Source organism: Fukomys damarensis, unplaced genomic scaffold (assembly GCF_012274545.1).
Source record: "Fukomys damarensis isolate Sample0158 unplaced genomic scaffold, DMR_v1.0_HiC HiC_scaffold_10, whole genome shotgun sequence".
NCBI lineage: Eukaryota > Metazoa > Chordata > Mammalia > Rodentia > Bathyergidae > Fukomys > Fukomys damarensis.
The window spans coordinates 37,999,057-38,018,739 of NW_022900922.1; the positions used below are offsets into that span (position 1 = coordinate 37,999,057).

General features: G+C 44.3%; 1 protein-coding gene across 4 annotated transcripts in view; it reads left to right on the forward strand.

The window, feature by feature from the left end:
* Exoc2 (exocyst complex component 2) overlaps positions 1 to 19,683 on the forward strand; it is a 133,369-nt gene that overhangs the window by 45,434 nt on the left and 68,252 nt on the right. For all 4 annotated transcript variants that reach the window (XM_010622735.3, XM_010622734.3, XM_010622732.3 and 1 more), the window contains 5 exons: positions 28 to 108; positions 7,891 to 8,036; positions 8,165 to 8,246; positions 8,990 to 9,092; positions 13,296 to 13,414. In XM_010622735.3, coding sequence (XP_010621037.1) covers positions 28 to 108; positions 7,891 to 8,036; positions 8,165 to 8,246; positions 8,990 to 9,092; positions 13,296 to 13,414 — 531 coding nt within the window. The remainder of the gene's footprint in view (positions 1 to 27; positions 109 to 7,890; positions 8,037 to 8,164; positions 8,247 to 8,989; positions 9,093 to 13,295; positions 13,415 to 19,683) is intronic.

Here is a 19,683-nt window from a genome sequence, read left to right on the forward strand (position 1 = left end):
TTTTTTTTTTTTTTTTTTTTTTCCTAGCCATCCATCAAAAACTAGAAGCGGATGGAACGGAAAAAGTGGAAGGATCCATGACGCAGAAACTGGAGAATGTTCTGAACAGTAAGCTTGTCTCTCCATCCACGACTGTTAATGGGCTCTATAACCAGCTTTAAATGTGGCCCTTGGGCCTGATTTCACAGGACGGCGTTGAGTCGCCTCTCCACAGTCACTTCTGAATGGCATTGATTTAATGAACATAAAGGGGAATAGAAATGTTGAAAATGAGTTCTTTTTCTGTTTGCATTTTATTTATGAGAAATCCTAATTTGAAAACAAAAAGCCATTCTGTTTCTTCAGAGTTAGAATTTGCTCCCCTAAGTGAGCGATCCACATTTATGAGCATGCAGGGCACGTCACCCCGGCTTCCAGATGGACACATGCTCAGGACTTGCATTTTGCCAGAAAGAATTTAAAGCCACTGTCTTAGAGCATGTCTGACTTGAGAGAGCTAGTAAAAACTGGATTCAGGAGAAACAGATACATACAAGGATGGGGCCCATCTTCTTTACCTTTTAGTTCTTTTTCTGGCATTCTGTGTCCCTAGTTATTTATCCCACTGATTTAAGAAGAAGCTCATCAGATCCACTAATCCTTATGATAATATTAGTGGCTTAAAATAAGTTACTTGGTTTCATCCTTGTAGTTAGCTTTTGGTGTGAAGCAGTAAAGCCAACGGGAGGCTCCTCGTTTTCAAATACAGTGTAACATGATTTCTTACAACTAAAGGCTAACAAAAAAGCTAAGAGTCCTCATGTTAAATCTTGAAAGATTCTGAGAATACAGGACTGTGGTGTGAAGCTAATTTTATACTTCTAGCTTAATTTAGTCCATTGAGCAGAACTTTCTGAGCCTTTATGTAAACATTGTTCACAAAACCTCCTAATAAGAAAGCATTTTGTAGAATGAAGCCTTAATTTGCTATAGGCTTTCTTTGATAGTAGAATTTTTTTAAATTTGTTTTATTCTAAAGCTGTGAATTCAACAGCACTTAAATTTTTTTTCCTCTGATTACTACTGCAATTGTTATTATTTGCTTTGAGATTTTTTTGCCTTTCTTTGTGTCTGAGAACCAAGTCACCAACTTTGGGGAAATGAATATATTCAGAATTCCACCCAGAATTATCGAAGGGTATTTCTGTTAGAGCAGTCAGTCATTTTAAGGTTTTAAAAGGATATTTTCTACTCCAGGGTGTTATCACTGTTGAAGCTGTCTTTAAACAATGATATAGATGCAAAAACTGACATTACTTGAGTAACTTTTAGAAGGTGAGAATAGCTGACATGGTGAATGTATCCTTGAGGCAGTGAAGGAGGGATTTACCAGCTTCTGGAAACCTTAAGATGCCTTCATGGGTTAGACCCAGCATCGTGTGGTAACTTTTTTTTTTTTTTTTTCCCCTTTTAAGGTGTAATTTGGGAAATCTTTTCGTGAGAATTATGGTATAAGATTATAAGAAAAATCATTTTAAATGTGTTTATACTTAGCTAAATTTGTTCTAGAAATGTGTCATGTTAACTTTGTATTGAAATTTGCTATTTTTGGATAAAGCTGGGCTTGACTGACATAAATGGTTATTTCTTTACGAAACCCTCAGGACTTTTTAATATAAAGGTTTTCCTTAAAATATAATTTTTTCTAACAGTCCTCTTTTTTCTGGAAACATTCTTTATCCCCATGGTGCTAATGCTTGCTCCCTTAGAATAAGGCTTTGCTAATTCGGGGCAGCTTAACAGACTTTCCTTAATGTAAGACGTTTAAAGTCCCAGGTCAAACCAGGGAGATGGGCCAGAAGAGACATGGCTCCCCAAGGCAGGTGACCCTTCCAGGAGGGCCTGTCGATGTCATCCATGCGTGCCAGGAGTCAGATGGGGTGAAGACACAGGGAACTGATACGCAGAGAAGTAGTCACAGGAGACTACTGAACATCTAGTGTTACTTCCTTTTGAAGTCATAAATGAGTATGACTATAATTTGCTTAAATCATAACTAAGGAGGCTTTAATTTTGTATAAGAATATAGTAATTTATTTATTTATTTTTTTTTTTGAGAAAGGGTCTCTATTAGAGTTCAGGCTGGCCTCAAACTCTCATGTAGCGCAGGCTGTCCTTGAACTCATGGTGGTCCTCCTGCCTCAGCCTCCCAAGTGCTAGGATTGCATGTGTGTGCCCCCAAACCTGGCAAGAATATAGTAATCTAAATGGAGCTTTCCTTTGTTTTTTAAATAAGAATTTTTTTGTTGCTTTTGGTTTTTAGTTTTAGGCAGTCTTTCTGACTTTCAGCTGTTTCTAAGGTATAATAATATTGGCCACAAAAAACCTTGCCTGTTTTGTTTAGTGTTTATGAATGTTGACACCTTTTAGAATTACTCTTTTGGTTATTAATTGACATATTTCTAATGTTTGCCCCTGAAAACTTAGCCACTAAAGACTGTTAATTTCTTTACCTCACCTTGTCATATCCAGTCCCATGTTCTTAATTACCCTAAAAGCACAGACCGGCATGGTGCATCGGGTGAGTCCTGTAGTGATGGCCCCACTGTGGAGCACGTCAGGTGTGCCTGGGATGACTGAGATCCCACATAAAGTGGTGAAGGTTCATTTTGGCACATGGTTTGGGGGCTCAGGCCACGGTCCCCGGGTGCTGTTGCCTTTGGGCAACATGGCAGACAGAGCTCTTAGCAGGGAGTGCCTGGAGGAACTCAGCTGCCCATCTGCAGACATGGAGCCAGGGGTCCCAGGTCCCCCGAGGCCTCACCCAGTGCCTTAACTTCATCACTTTACACAGAAGTGGTCCAGGCACTGCCTGCCATTGTGTTGGACAGTGTGGGTGCTGGTCCATAGCCTCTGCTCTCTGGTGGCTCCTGGTGACTCAAGCCATGGGGGTCCTGGCGGAAGTGGGTGATCTAAGTGGGGAGATTGGCCTGAAAGATAGGTGCATTGGAATCACACACTGATAGCACTGGAAGCGAGGTCCACGCCCAACACCGTGGGGCTGCAGAGTGAGGCTGCCAGTGGGCACGTCACCCTGCTGCTGTGGGGGACTCAGTGACAGTGCCCTCACAGCACAAAGAAGGGCCGTGTCTGTGACGAAGGGGACGTTCTGGGAAGCCCTGCGAACTGCACCCTAGAGAGAGATGATAGATACCCACAGGGCTGGGAGTGCGGTGAGGCGGAGTGGCTACAGATTCTCCCGTCTGGATGGGTCTGCAGCTCATTCACCCGCTGGGAGTCCCACACAGCCCTTGACGCTCCATCTCGGCTGCACAGTGCCACTGCTGAGCTGCTGTGGACCCTCGCATCGGTGGTGCCGATGGGTGTCAGCTTCCCGGCCACCCAGCACCTTAGAGGTAGCAGACTGCATGGTGCCAGCCTGGGAAATCGCCAAAGTCAGAGCCTGACCTATGGCTTCCACCAAATGTGTTTTGCACCATGACAAATGGAAAAATTGTAAGGGGAATCATTCTAAGTTGAGGACCATCTATTATATTGCTGTTAGTCATCGAGATCATTTTGCTGGGTTTCAGACTGTGCAGCCCATGTTGGATCCCATGTGGTGCGGGATGAGGCCATCCTGTCCTGGCCTGTGCTGTCCTGTTCTGCCTCTCTGGAGAAAAGAACGCTGGACATTGGCTCCAAGACTGATTTTCAGTGTTTATTGAACACACCTTTGATTTTTCTTGGAATGTAAAGTTAAAACTTGTGTTTGTTTTTAAGAGTTTATAACTCCTTGGAAAATACAGACACAGAAGCAGGTGATTGAGTTGTGTGCTTTTACTCTGCTGATAGTAATTCTGGGCTGCTGCTGGAGCACACACACGGCAACCTGACTGAAAAGCGGAGCATGTAAGGGTGTGACTCACTGGGGAGAGGCTCGCCTGGCTTGTGTGAAGTCTTGGATTCTGTCTCTAGCACCAAAATAACATCGAGAACAGGTGGAGTGGAGCTGCTGTCTTAGAGGTCATATGTGCCTTGAAAGGGTAGCAGGAAGTGACCAGTGGAGTGGACTGGCAGCTGGGCAGCTGGAAAGATCCATGTGTGTCCTGGCAGGGGCAGCTGCAGGAAGGGGAGGCAGCCTAGGAAGCAGGACCTAGAATGGCAAAGCTGCAGGGGAGACAGGCTCTGCTCATGCCATTGTGTGGAGTGGGCCTCTGTCTTGAAGACACTTGGAAATCCTTGGAGGTCAGTTGGGGGTGTCTGATCGTGGTATTCTCAAAGCACACTCTGCCATCTGACAGGTGGTGGCTCAGAGCAGGCAGCACGGGGGGAGGAAGAACCTGGCAGGGTATGTGGATTGCAGGCATGTGAAAGCTGCGGGGTAGAGCCAGCAGGCAGAGGGTGTGGCTGGAGAGACTGGGGAGAAGGGGTGGTGGCAGTTGCTACTGTGGAGTAGGCAAAGGAAATGATCAGTGGGGCTTCCACACCTGGCTGCACATGCAGGAAGGAGGAGCAAGTTTAGAGCAAGAAGAGGTGAGCAGAGGGGAGAAGTTCAGCTCAATCATACCATGTCCAGTCTGATTCCTGAGGCCAAATCAGTGAGCCCCTCGCTGGCTCTCACGGCCTCCTGTAAGGCGTACGTAGCCTGTGTGTCTGAGCCAGTGTGCGGGAGTGACGCCTGTGAAGTAGGATTGCGCCGGGCATGGAGCGGCACTCAGTAACCTCGCATCCTTACCACACCCAGTGAAAAGACTCTGGAAGATTAGTTTAAACTCACAGGCATATCTTGAAATGTGGATTTGAGAGTCAATATTGGGTTGTAATTGAAGGACTAGGATTGAGTTTAACCCAAGTACCATGTGTAAAATTTAAAGAATAAGATCAAGGACTTAGAACACTAAGGAACATCAGTGGGAGTCAGTTCTGTGAAAAAGAAGATGATGCCACCTCAGTGGTTGCAGGTAAATATTTGACAAGTGGCAATGATGACAGAAAAGAAGAAAGGGAAACCAGCCATAAGCTTAACCTTCTCTGGAGGTGCCATGAGCTTGCGGTTGGCTGTGTGCACACGGTGCTGACCTCAACTCTGTTCTTATGCTGTGATTCTGACTCCTTGTTGCCTGGGAAGCCGTGGGATCCCAGTGTCAGACATGGTGTTGAAATCGGCATTGAGTACTGTTTACAGCACTGTTTCTCCTTATACCGTTACGTGACTGCCGGTGGCCTGCCTGTCAGTTTCTAGAATCTGCGTTGAATCTGAGACACAGAGCAGGTTGGTAGGGCCCTTTGTGGTCCTGATTTTGCCACAAGTGTGAGTACACATTTTAGAGTTACCTGAATTTTCCAGGTGCTCTAATGTGTCATTTTCTGATTTCACCCAGTTTGCCTGTTTCTGGAGTAAATTGTGTGGGTGGGGTCTTCTATTCTGTCTCTGGCCACTGCGATTCCCGTGAAGCAGAGAGCACATATTAAAACTCACTTTTGTGATCTACAGTCTGAAGTGTCAGTACCAAGAAAGGGACCAGTGAAGTTACTTTGAAATAAGAAAAAGCGTAATGTCTGCTTTAAATTCCAAGGCCCGCCCGTTAGAATTATTGGCCTCGATTTCCTAGGTGACAGGAGTTCCTGGAACAACTGAATTCCTTTGTGTGTATTAGGACAGGTCAGTTCGTGTGAGGGATGGTTTAATATGTGATGCAGAAGTCACCTTTCTCCCTATGTTATATCACCATGTGGTGGCAGCTCGAGTGTGGTTCTGACAGCAGGGTTGTTAGCTCTTGGGTCCTGTGTGGCCAAGACAGTGACTGTCCCTATCCACATCCTCCAGCATTGACACTTCCCCAGTGAGGAGACGGGCCTGTTTCAGATCTAGGACCAGGACCTATTCTGCAGCTTTGAGCCAAAGTCTCGGCTCCCGTGACCTCCTGCTGCAGCTGTATTTGTCCGGTGGTCACACACCAGGCGTTCTGACCCCCGCCAGTGCCTTCGGATTAGACGTGTGGCATGGTGCACACAGGATCAATGCGGGTGGCTTTGTGGGTGCCCTGCCAGGGCCTCTCTGCATCTCTGCCCTGCATAGGCAGAGTGCCCCTTTGTGCAGCGGTTGTGCTCTTATTTGCAGCCCCGGAGAAGAAGGATATCCAGTGCATTATGTGGGCTGCTGGTGATGGTTTTCTGCTGTACAGATCTTGCTGTCTCTGCCCTCCTGCATTTTCTTCTAGTTATCAGAGTCATGAATACAGTAAGATGCAGAACAAAAATAATTTACTGGCAGAAATTGTCAGCCTAATTTCTCAGTATTGCATAAATTAAAATCTTCATGTATAAAAGCATACATTTTGGTATAAATTAAATTCTGACGTTTATAATTTCTGCCTATAAATTTTGGTTTCATTTAATTGTAAGTATAATTCTTTGTACATCTTTTCACAGTTTTTAAAGGAGTTAAATTATTAATTGGTATTGTTTATCACATTAGAAATAAGGTAGTAAAAGTCTAATTTGGGCTTGTATGCTGTTCATCCTTTGTACAAAAAAAAAAAAATTTACTTGGTGATTTAATATCCAAACTCCTCAAAAGTAATTAACCTTTTAATGACATTCAATTCCATTCTCATATCTAATCATTTATGAAGCCCGAACTCATTAAGTTTGTATTTTTAAAATGATAAGCAAATACTTTAAAATAATTTTCCTTGACGAAAGTTTTAACCCTAATCCGATTTCAGATAGTCATTTTGCTCCACTGTGCAGTTTGGTGGCAAGAAGGAAATACATTTTTCCTCATCTTAGAATAGAAGTTTAATGTTCTACATTAAACAGCATGTGGTGAAAACAGTTATCTTGACCAAACAAAGTTTTTATATCAGGTCTTTAAAATTTCAACAGAACTTAAACATTATTTAGATAAAACAGTCATGTTACAAGGACGACTTTTACCAGGATCGGGCCACCCACAGTGTGGGCTGGAGGACATGGCAGGCAGCCACCCAGAGAGGCTGAGGTAATTTTCTCATCTCTGCTTAAAGTACGGTCAGTAGACCAGATAATGGAGAGACTTTCTCAGGCAGCGATCAAACAGTTGAAAACAGTTTATCCTTTTCTCCTCTTTCCTTGAGTCTAATTGAAAATAATCCACGAGTTACAAAATCTAAGCTATTTTTGTGCCTAGCAAATTTTCTTTAGATAAAGCAGTGCTTTCATTATAGTGAACTATATCATGTGAAGTCGTCTAGGTGAAAGAAGGAACCCTTATGAAATGTTCTGTTTATGTATCATTTTATAAGAATTAGCTGACTTGAGAAATATTGATGATGCAATGTTAAATTTGTCATTTTCAATTGTTTATGCGATTTTCTGTGCCCTAAATATAAGGAGATAATTCTGTAAAGAAAAAAGATTGTTTTTAAAGTATGTCTTTTGAACAACTTTTCTGAAAGCTGTTTTACTTGTTTTGTCACCCTGTGTGTTGTCAACCTTGAATCTGTTGGATTTCACTTGTGCATGAGTGTGCACATAGGCATGTGTGTGTGTGTGTGCATGTGCGTGTGTTTGTTCTTACTGTCTGAAGTAATGAAATAAACTAAGGGCCCATAATTGCCATAATATTTAGAAGCATAACCAAAATAAATGTTGGTTCATGTTGAAGAATTTTTGGGGCACGGTAAGTATGGTTGTTTTAATTGAATACCATTCTTAGCATATGAAAAGACTTAGTGGGCAAAATGAAAATTTTATTTTCCCAAACCATAAAAGATCTCCACTATATCTAACTTAAAAAAGAGAATTGTCTTTTGAGATGTAATGTAAAGGTACAGTGGAAGTCCCAACACTTTGTATCTAGTCCTCAGTAAGGTTTCTGATTAAAATTGGCTTTTATTTAAGTTTCTTTTTCTCCTCTTAAAATAGGAGCAAGTAATACTGCAGACACATTGTTTCAAGAAGTGTTAGGTCGAAAGGACAAGGCAGATTCCACAAGAAATGCACTCAATGTACTTCAGCGATTTAAGTTTCTCTTCAACCTTCCTCTAAATATTGAAAGGAATATTCAAAAGGTAGAATACTTATTTATGTACATTATAGATGTCAAAAAGTTTGAAGATTTGTTAAGATATTTTTTATATTAACCAAATGTCTCATTATGCTTGACTGACAGTATCCCACATGCTTCTTTATTTTAAAGGGTGATTATGATGTGGTTATTAATGATTATGAAAAGGCCAAATCTCTCTTTGGGAAAACGGAGGTGCAAGTTTTCAAGAAATGTAAGATTTGCTTATTACTTTCAGATCTTATACTTCCTTTTTATAGGAAGAACGTGGGATGTGGGCTGCAAACAGTGTTGTGTGCAGTTTAGAGTTTGTTTATTAGTGCTTTCTTTAAAATGTAAAACAATTACTTTAAAAATGTCATGGCTTTTCTTCCTGAGATCTAGTGAAAACGAGCAACTGTGATGGTAGGTTAGTCTCAGACATTTTTTTCTGTTTGTTAATCAACATGCTGTTTCTGAAGTTTTTCTTACTAGAAAGAAGTAACGTCAGGTATTTTCTAGACATGCAGACCTGCATTTCAGTCTCCTCTTACCAGAAAGACCAATACATTTGTGAATTTTAACCTTTAAAGCAACACCGACACCTTTTGAAATCATTTCTTATACCAGAGCTATGGGAAATAACACGAGCTTAAAATTCCCTGTGGTTAAAACCTTATCAACCAGGAGAAATAACATAGGGCTTATTAAATTCAAAAGTGAAACCATAAAGCCTCAGAAAACAGAATTTGTGACTTCTTTGTGGTAACTTCCCAAGCAGTAAAACACAGCCCTTGCGTGTTGAGGGTCAGCGGATGCTGACAGATGCACATGCCGGGTAGGTGTTTGGGGTCGTGGGTTGTGCTCACAGAGGCCCCTTATACTTCTCAGTCAGAAGGCAAACACTTCTGTTTTGTAAAATTTGACTTAAATTCCAGTTCTGTTAACTCTTGTGTATGTATTTTTTTAAAAAAATAGATTATGCCGAAGTAGAAACACGTATTGAAGCTTTACAAGAATTACTTCTTGATAAATTGCTTGAGACGCCATCAACCTTACATGATCAGAAACGTTACATAAGGTAAACGTGGGCAAGAATGTTAATGAATCCTGTATCTGCTGGTATGGGTTGTATCATGTGACCCTGAAAGTGATTTTGGGGATTTTGGGAATCTGATGAAGTGGAACAAAGCAGAAACTGAGAGGTATCTGTTGTGGAACACCAAAATTCTTCTGAATGCTGTTAAATTGGCAGGAGTTACGGAATAGGCACTTTTCAATGGCATGAAAATGCTGGCAGTTTGGCGAGAGGAAAAGTGGCCTCTTTGCTTGGTCCCCTGCTCTCTGGTGCAGCGGTCATCTCACCTTGTGGAATGCTGTGCCCTAGGAGGCCAGAGGTCGTGAAGAAGGGTCTCCACTGTCCTGCTCTGAACGGTCAGTTCTTGATGGCAAAGGAGTGTGCTGCGGCTCAACAGTGGGGACGGTTGTGGAAGGTTCTGTCCTCAGTTGTCCTACTTACAAGCCTTCGGTGATCAGTGGAAAAGGAGTAAAGTTACAAAGCAGAAACACTTAAACTGATGTAGCAGCGTTAATTTAAGATGTGGCCGTCACAGGGCACACAGAGAGAGCAGTGGCTGTGGTCTTGGGCATGCTGTGCATTGGGGAGGCTTCTCCACGTTCTCTCCCTTCGGTCTCTGCATCTGGCCAGAGCCTTGTTGGCACGGTCTGTGTCTCAGGGGACTGGCAGAGACATTTAAGGGCTTAACACAGCACCCAGCACATAATAAGTAGTCAGTAAATGTTTTATGTGTGTAGCTTGTGTCAGGATTTGGAGACAATATAATTCATAAGCCTTTCATATCATTGATTCAGAAATACTTTCTTTTCTTCTGGGCATCTTGATTACTGCTCTTGTTCTCCGAATAAGCTGTTATTTGTCAAATGTAAGGACTCTTTAGGAGTTAGCAAGGAGGATTGAGTATTCACAGTTAGAAGATGGCTGTGGTCATTGTGGTCATGGGAAGGTGGCCTGTGAGCTCCTGTGTTCCAGTAGTTGCAGGGCTGGGTCTGCACTGAGCTCAGCCTGGGATGGGGTAGGCAGGAGTGCGAGCCGCTGTCACTGGTCATGTCCTGGGGCTGCCCAGGTGGAAGGTGGGAGAACCTTCCTCTGCCAGGAGAGCAGAAAGTCCAGCTCTATTGCTTCTACCGCCAGGTTGGGCTGCACCTTCGCTAGCAGGGTGCATTCTGGCGTCTTCTCTCACGGAAGGGCCTTGTGCTGTCCGCAGCACACAGGTGACGATGGAAACTGCCCCATTTGTCCCCTTGGCTTTTCTCTTCACTGCCTCTATTAGCAGAGAATGCACGCAGAGGGCCTTTCTTGCTTGCAGCATTGTAGAAATTTAAATCTGGAAGTAAGCCACATGTTAGTGATCCAGCTGCTCTGTTTTCTACATAAAAGGAAGCAGAATCAGGGAAGGCCAGGTCCGCTGCACAGCAGGTGCCCTGATATCTGCTCCCTTCCTTCTCTGCCTCCCAGGCAGGGCTGCACAGGTTCACTTCACTGTTCTTTGTTATCCTCAGTTTTCCTGAACTTCACCACGTGTGCGTTTCTGCCATGGGTGAATTATGCTCATGGATAACAAGTGTGCAGTTCCCATGACCACATTGTCTCCTGGTGCCATTAAAAGTTTGTGTTGTCAGGAGAAGCGCTCTGAAGTGGCCCTTCCTGCTGTCTTTTCCCATCACTATAAATGGACAGTAACAGGAATGTCAGCAACAGCTCACTTATTTTTTATCATTTTCTTATTTTGATGGTTTGAGAAGACTTGGAGCAATTTGATTACCTTCTTAAATGAAAAATGTGAAACATTAATGAGTATTAGAATCAGATCAGAATCAGGTCACCTGTCTGTGGTGACAGATTTTGGATGCTGCGTGGGGATGAAGGTGCTTTCCTGTCCCCTCTGGAACAGCTGTGTTGGAGCTCTTGCTTAGTCCACACTGGGTGGTAGGCCTGAAAATGGGATGGCTGCTGCATTGTTCTATGCTTTTTTTTTCCGTGTGTGAAAACTCCCTGAGTATTTGCACTTGTCATTCTGCACGAAGCTGGTGGGGAACATCCAGCCTCAGCATGAAGCAGAGCTCCATCACCTCAACCTGTGTCATAATGGTCCCACTTCTCACACTTGGTCAAAATCACATCAGGGTATGGCCACCGACTTCATTCCTAAATTTGAAAATGTTGAGCTCATGTTCTTTGAAACTGACAATCTTTACCTTTTTCAGTCCAGAAAGCCTTTTAATTTTAAAAGAAACAGCAATAACATGTTGTCACGTTCTACACAGAGAACTTTGTAATGAAACACTTATTTTAAAACTTTATACTGAAAGAAAGAAAGAAACTCGGGAGAGCCTAGAACAAGCTGTTGTACTTTAGAATTGAAACATCCTCTAGAATTTCTGAGAGAATAACTAGCTTGATAAAATACTCCAACTCCTTTAATTTATTAATCATTGATAAGGGAAGATAAAGAAGATTATTATTAAATTTTGCAAGGACACAGTCAGCATACTAAAGAGACTTATACTCCAAAAGTTACTGAGGCAATAAGCATTTTGATTTTTCCTGCTGTACTGCCTGAGAAAGAGCCCTAGGCGTGACCACCCGCATTCCCATGTACCAGTTTAAAACTGGAGAGGAATCAGCTTCTCTAAGGAATACTCATTCCCCTGTTTTGCTACTGTCAAAGATCTAGAGGTTCTGCCAGTGGGAGTGTTTGGAGATGGTTCTGTGAAAGAGCAAGCTTGCCTAGAGGGATCGCTGAGAGGAAGTCCCCCAGCAGGAGAGGAGAAGCACAGGCATCTCTGCGTGATGCAAGGGGACAGCTTGGCGTGAGAGGAAGAACCGGACTGGTTTTGGGACACCGAAGGGTGAATTCTGTCTGCCGAGCTAAACATAATGTGTGCGGTTGCCCTCTGCTTTTCAGGATGCTCTTGGTGGACATGAGGGCCGTGGTGACTCTTGATGAGTGAAGTCCTTACTTCGTTTGTCTTGTCACCACTGTCTGCTTGCAGCCTGTTGGCTTCACAGAGAAGGGATTGGGTGGTAGCCCCGCCTACCAGGTGAGGCTGGGCCCCACTGTGGGTGCACAGGGGCCCCACTGTGGGTACATGGATGCCCCCCCGACCTTAGTTCCCGGAGTTCAGGGTCAGTCTGGGGAAGTCCTTAGGACCTGTCAGATCTCTCCTCAGCATTTCGCACATTGCTGACTTACTGCCAAGCGGATTTTTCTTCTGATTAGCTGCAAAGTGAGATGTCTGAACAAGGAGTGCCCCTGAGACGGGCTTGCTGAGTTGCTAAGTTGCTCCAGCTGGACCTGAATGAGTGATCTTCCTGCCTCGGCCTCCCAGACAACTGGGGTTACAGGCGTGTTCCACCATCCCCAGCTCTAAAATCTTTGATTCTAAAAACAAAAGGCAGTTCTTAGTTTAAGATTAATTTTAAGAAATCTACTTTAATAGGCTTTTGGAGTTTATTTAAATTTAACCCATTACACTAATGTATTATTGTAATGCAGATGAATATGTTATTCAAGGCTGAGGGCTTAGTCTTGAGTAATTGACAAAACTTTCTACTGAGACTCATTGTCTATGTGGGTTTGGGTATTTTATGGAAAAAGAAGACTTTATCTAAAAAGCTACATAAAAAAGTAAGAAAAAATGCCTTGGTAATGTAGGACATAGAGCGGTATTTTCTTACTCATGAATTAGAGGTTTAGGATTTAGGCTTTGGAGGGAAGTACTTGTCACCCATTTCCTGTTGTCAGCTATCCAGCAGTGAGCTTGTCCTAGCAAACGGTGTGGCACTGCCATCTAGTGGCCGCGGGAGCGCTGTGCTAGCAGCAGGACGCTGAGACTTGGGCGGCTGTAAAGAGCCTCTCCCACCCGGACCTGGTCCTTGTCCCGTGCCTTTGACTTCTCAGTTGTCTTCATGTGAGAAGCTAGTTTTAACAGTACAGCTTTGTCACTTATTATCATATGAAAGGAAATTTGAATGTATTTTATTGAAAATGATAAGTTTTGATAAGCATTGATAAGTACTTTACTAATTGATAAACTTGGAAGTGCTGGGGATTTAGCTCAGTGGTTCTGCCGCCTGCCTTGCAAGTGCAAGGACCCGAGTTTGATCCCCAGTACCAAAAAATATATATAAACTTCGGTAAGAAAGTTTACAGCAGCCAGCCTTTCCTTGTGCCCTCTGATGAGACTTTCCGTCTCCTTCCAGGTATCTGTCTGACCTTCATGCCGCCGGCGACCCCGCGTGGCAGTGCATCGGAGCCCAGCACAAGTGGATCCTCCAGCTCATGCACAGCTGCAAGGAGGGCTATGTGAAGGACCTGAAAGGCAAGCTCTCCCTCGCCCCGGGTTCTGTGCTCTTGTTCCTGCCCTGGAGTGCAGGGTGGGGCAGGGTAGGGTGTGCGCACCTCCCCAGCTGTCGTTGTTGGTCCCCTACCACTGCCGTGTACCCACAGGGAGCACAGCGTGGTAGGTGGGAGGGGCAGCATCTGACAGGATCGAGGATCGTTTCAAGGCGGCTGGATGCCACAGCAGTGCTCTTGCTCATCTTGTATGTGGTTTCCTCACCACTGGGCACTAGACCGACAGCAGCACTGCTGCATGGGGTCCCTGGAGGGGAAGGGAAAGGCTCAAAATACGGAACGAACCAAAGAACGCTGAGAGGACCTGGGCCTGGTGTCTGTGGGAGCCGCTGTGGAGGTCGCCGCCTGGGTTGGGAGGGTGTCTGGGAGACTGCAGCTGCATTTCCCCAGTGGGAGATGGGTCCCGCTGCTGGCACCAGAGCCTGGAAAAGTTAAAGCTGCTTTTACTTGCAGACTTTTGTTAGGAAAATCCCAGCTTCTAGCAAATACTGAATGGATTGACCCCAACAAAGAAGGGTGGACAGGTGCGGGCTCCACACTGACTGGAGGTGGCTGGAATCTACTTCAGGGGAACAGACTCTGAAGGAATTTTGAGGTCAGGTGGTGGCATTCCAGCTCTAAAGGGAGTAATGTCTGTTTTGAGGTTGGAAGAGGGGTGGCCTTGGTGGCGGGGAGGAGAGCATAGAGTCCCAAAACCCACAGGGGTGGTTTCTAAGATGAAGCAGAAGGTCAGAGCAGTGTCCTCAGGGCCTAGCAAGGGCTACCATGGTGTTTGAGCTCCTGAGGGGTGAGGTATGACCAGGAGGTGTGGAGCTGACCTGTCCCAGCATGGGAAGCTGTTTCTGCTAGAGTTGCTGCTGTTCATGTGTAAAGTAGTTTTGTCACGTTTTAGTTGGCCAGTATTTGAGTGCTTCGCGTTCTCATTCTGTTCTTTTCAATCTTTGATATTTCAGGAAATCTGTGTCTCTAACAGTGCATGTCAAAATTCCTGCTAGTGTCATTAATTATTTTGTATTTGTAGCAAGGGGAAATCTCCAGCAAATGACATAGTAGTCCTTAGTCTGCAGAGTGCCTCAGAATGCCTTGGCATACTACTTTCCCTGTGACTGAGGTCTGCTTCCTTGTCAGGCTGCCATGCAGTAGTTGCTACCCTGTGCTGCCCCTCAGAATCCCCAGGATGTGTCTCCCTCCTGCCTGCTCCAGGCCTCGCCCTCCATCCCTGTTCTTCTTTGAAGGTGGCGCCCAGGAGCCTGTGGTTTCCAGGCTGTGGGGAGCCTGGTGCAGTGTGGGTAGACAGTCGGTGTGCTGTGCTGTGCTCAGGGCTGGAGATGTGAGGAGCAAGGTCTCGTGCGTGTGTCATTGCAGTCCTGCAGGGGTGGCGGAGTGGGGTGTGCAGTTGTATGAAGTTGTGCCTCAGACACATGGCAGGTTGGGAGTGCAGGGTGTTTCCTCGCGGAGGGGATGTGGCAGCTGAACTCAGACGGTAACTCTCAGTGTTCCAGACTTGGTGGAGAAGCGGACCAGAAGCCTCGGAAGAGGTGGCAGATCAGTGACTGTGCGTGCTGCATCCGCACAGACTGTTCACCTACTTCTGTGTACCAGAAACAGTCTGAGTCATTGGTGTGAAAATACTTGAGTTTCTGGGATGTGTGTTTTATATGAAAACAGCAAATGGACTTTTTAATTTTAATTTTATTCTTTTACTTTTTGGTTTTCTAAGACAGGATCTTCTAGTAGTGTAGGCTGGCTTTGAACTTGGTACATAGCCTAGATTGGTCTCAAGCTCACAATGCTCCTGCCTTGGCCTCCTGAGTGCTAGGACTATAGGCATGCACCACCTCACCTAGTTGGATTTTTTCGGATGAAAAGTCCCAGAAAATTTTAAGAATCATTGTCACATCTATACCTGAAATGTCAAGAACCCATTTTCTGTCTCAGAAGATCTGAGTCTCTCAAAGCTTCAGGGCACTCACCTTGTCTGATTGATTCCTCCGCTGTCAGTTTGATGTTAAGTGCTGCTATAGTATTTATCTCTAAGCGCAGCATTTCTAGGGGAAAAACAATAGCAAAAGCTTGTGTGGAACAAGAGCCACTTTTTAAATTCTCTGGACCAGATGTAGCTCAGTGGCAGAGCTGGCCTAGCGTGCATAAGGCCCCAGGCTCAACCCCCAGTCCTGCAAAACAAAAAAACATGTAAAAGTGTTCACCGAAATACCATGAAGTACACCTGAAATACAGTCAGCAATTTCTTAATATCAAACACTCAGTTCACAGGTGCAGAAGCATTGAGCTTCTCTACAGTCTTTTCAAGTACCCACACTGCATGGCTTTTGAGTGGGGGTACTGGGGATCGAACTCAAACTCCGGTCTTGCACTTGTGAAGCAGGCGGCCAAACCACTGAGCCAAATCCCCAGCCCCTGGCTGTGTGGCTTTTTAAAGGCAAATGAGAACGGAGCTGCAGATGTAGGCTACACAAATGTTTCCTCCAGGAATAAGAAGCAGCACCTGGTGAAACACACTCCCCTGTGGCCAGCATGCTCTTAGATGCGCTGTCACCATTAGTGTGCATGTGTGTCGCAGGGCCGTTGTGTCTTCAGTGCACACTTCCTCTGTCTATACAGGCAATACGTTCTGTGTGGTGCACGCCTATGAGTGTGTGGGCATGCCTTTATAAAGTCCTTGCCTGCACTGTACATGTGCTGGGGATAAGCGCAGTTTTTCTTTCATGCAGTATAATACTGTTGATGATAGACTCTTAATGCAGATTTTGTGATTGTCTTAATTGTACGTAGTATAATTGTAAGAGAATGTGGAGAAAGGTTCACTGTTACATGGATTTTCTGCTGGAGATCCTCTCATAACTGATAGATTTGGGAGAAATCTAAACCTAGAAAATTGTCTACTTCAGTACCTTGGATCCATTTCACGTGTGCTGAAGGTATCTCAGAAACACCAGGTGAGAGGCCCGTGTTCTCTGTTCCCCAGACAAGGGAAGAGCTACCGTGGGTCCTGACGCCTCCCCATCCTACCAAGGCTGTGCCCTCCATCCCAGCCAGTGGCTCAGGACAGCGGTGCTCACAGCCCCTTGCTGTGTTATGTAGTTGGAACAAATATTTGATCAGAGAGCGTTTCTGGTTTCTACAGGGAGTCTATAGTGAATGGCCCTTTCCCTAAGGCAGCTTGTGAGGAGCTGTGCCTGCACCCGGGACAGGCGGGTGAGCGCCTGTAGTTTGTTACTGCTGAGAGTAGTTTGCCTCTCTAGGTGAATTCTTTGGAGGGAATTCTGGGTAGACTAGTGGTCTCTGGAACTTATATTCAGTGTAAAGATGTGCTCCGAGAGGTGCAGGTGAGGAAATGGAGGTGAAGGAGAAAGCACTCCATGCCCAGGAGGCAATCCGGCAGTGCTGAGGGTGTGTCTTTGGGGAAGACTTGCTGTCCTGCCAGAGCTGCAGGCTCTCAGGGACGGTCACACTTGGTGCCCCTTTTGTGTTGGTCCAGCCCCTGCTGGGGGACAGGGTGCTGACCTGTGTGCTTGGGGGTGCCGTGCCTGCTGCTCAGAGGGCGTGAACCTATGCAGAGGCTGTGGGTACTCAAAAAATTGCTTAGAAACCACTTGACTGCCAAAAACAGGCCCTGCACTTAAGTAGTGCTTTGTCATGAAGCAACATTGATTTTCTTAGAGCTCGCTGACTTCTACATTTAAGAAAGAAATTTAAGTTCTCCTGTTGTAGTACCTGTACTTGGACTCAGCACAGGAGAAGAGAAATGGCCATGATTAAATCCACGGGCAGGGTAATGGTTAAGAACTAAGTTTTTGAAGTAAAACCCAGTTTTAAATAAACACCATAAATATTTCCTGCATGAAAATAATTCTTGATGTCTTTTTAAGTAAAGTTAGTCTATGCATGAATCTAATAACTTCTAGTTAACATAAATATTTTAAAAGTCTTTGATGGTAGTTTGGGGGAAACGTTAATTACATATATTCTTGTCGTCTTCAGAGAAAATTTTATGAGCAGAGAAGGTGATGACTTTTCGGAGGCGGAAGTCTGATGTACAAAGCTGCCTCTTTCCAAGGAACCCCCTCGCACAGATGGGGAGTTTGGCAGCAGGGTGGTAAGGTGGGTATTCCCACACGGACTGCATTAGAACTTCTCCGGATCCCAGTTGTTACAGTAATAATATACAGCCAGCCTCGCAGATGTGCTCCTTAGGTTACACCCCGAGGATACAGAGTGGAGGTGGCCCCGCACCTGCCACACACCTGGCCAGTGTCCCCCACCCCCCAACACTGCCGCTCCTCCTCCAGGCCTGACACTGCTGCCCAGACAGAGGACACAGATACAGGCTAAGGGGAACATGTCAGAAACCCATTCTGAAGCTTAAATATTGACGGCAGTTTGACTCTGCTTTTCCAGTCTAAACTGGTAGCCCTTTTCCTTCTGGTTTCCTGTATTTTACGTTAAACTTTTACCATCTTTTAAGAGGTCATTTGGCTCTTGAAATTCCTGTGAAACAGATCCAGAATTAGTGTAAGTCTTTAGGTTTCCTGCCAGGAAGGGCCTTTGGTTAACCCCCTGCTGATATTCTCAAACAAGATTTTTAAAGGTGGCCTTCAAAGGTGTGAGGTCCTTTGTTCTCAGAGTGAGTTTAACTCTTAAGATAAATGCTGGCCATGCTAAATAACTTGAGAAAAGTCATCAGTCTGCTTGCAGAATAATTATCCACTTCTTTCAGATACATCTTTAATTAGAGCTTATGAAAAGGGCCCTTTGGAATTGAGGCTCAGTGAGAGACACTCAGGGTAAGTGGTAGTTCCAGCAGTAGATTCCTTTTTGTCTCTGTGATAGAGGGGCTCTCCTTGTCAGCTCCTGCTGTCCTTAAATGTACCTCTGTAGTAGCTGGGACACTTGACTGGGCCTGGCCAATGAGTTCTTAAAAATACTCACACACCAAAAGGAAATTTGGGCTGGGGATTTAGCTCAGCGGTTCAGTGGCCTGCCTTGCAAGCGCAAGGACCCAAGTTCAATCCCTGATACCAAAAAAAAAAAAGAAAGAAAGAAAGAAAAAAAAAAAAGAAATTCATTTATCCAAGGTTGAGGTCGGAGACAGTGTATTACACCTGAATGCTTTATTCTAATTTTTCACAGTGGTGAATTTATTGAAGACAAATACAGGGACTGTGCTGAACACTTACCTCTTTAATTATTTCATACACTTATCAGATTGTTAAATACGGTATTTGATGAAAGAAAAAAATTTGTTTCTCCAAGTATCTTAGTATATAAAAGGCCATATTTTCAACTGAAGCTCATAGAATATGTGCATTATATTATTGTAGTTTACCTACAGTTTTGTGAATTTGCACAGTATAACTTAAAATATTTTTCTTGATATTTAAAAATACAACTGTGGCCTTTATGGACATTATATGTATGTACACATGTATTGTAATGAGTGGTGTCGGTACATACTTTCAGCATTACTGGAGTGCAGGGAAGGTTGACTTCTGGGTGCTAGATTAAATGCCAGCCTCTGTTAGGAGACTCACCAGATGCATTGAATTTTCCGTGGATCCATAAAAATATTTCCATAGCTAAAGAGGTGTCAGAAATTGTTGTTATACACACAGAAATCTTTTAATAAAATTATAATTTTTATTTAAAGTTGCTGTAATGAGAGTGTACATTAGGAAGATTCTTTTATGGAGATGATTTTCTAGAAAGTAAAAAATTAGTTTTTCTCCTGAATGTTGATCAGAGCATGAACTTGGAAGACAAAAGTTGGTTGAAAAGGAAGGAGGAAGGTGGAAGTGGATGAGGACAGATATGAGTGTTCATCCTATGTCCTCTGCTCTCCTCAGCTGGTGCCTGCCCTGTTCGAGTGTGAGCATGCACTGCACACCTGCCCTGTGCTTCTGTGTGACCACAGTGTGCACATGCCTGTGGGGTTAGGGACCTGAAGCTCCACCATGACCCAGGAGAAAGCAGGTGCAGAGGGCAGCAGTGTCTCCGCAGCAGAATGAGGTCCAGAGCTTCCTTTCTTTTTTTGTTCTTTTTTCAGAAAGAGAAAAATAAAACAACAATAACGACAAAAGAGATACAATAAACCCAGGCAATATGTAATAATGCTAGGAATTTGATTTGAGAGTCACACACTCGAAATTGTCTCTGGTGCTTCTTGTGATTACAGGTCTGTTTACAGATGTAGAGCTGCAGTTTGGTTTTTAATAT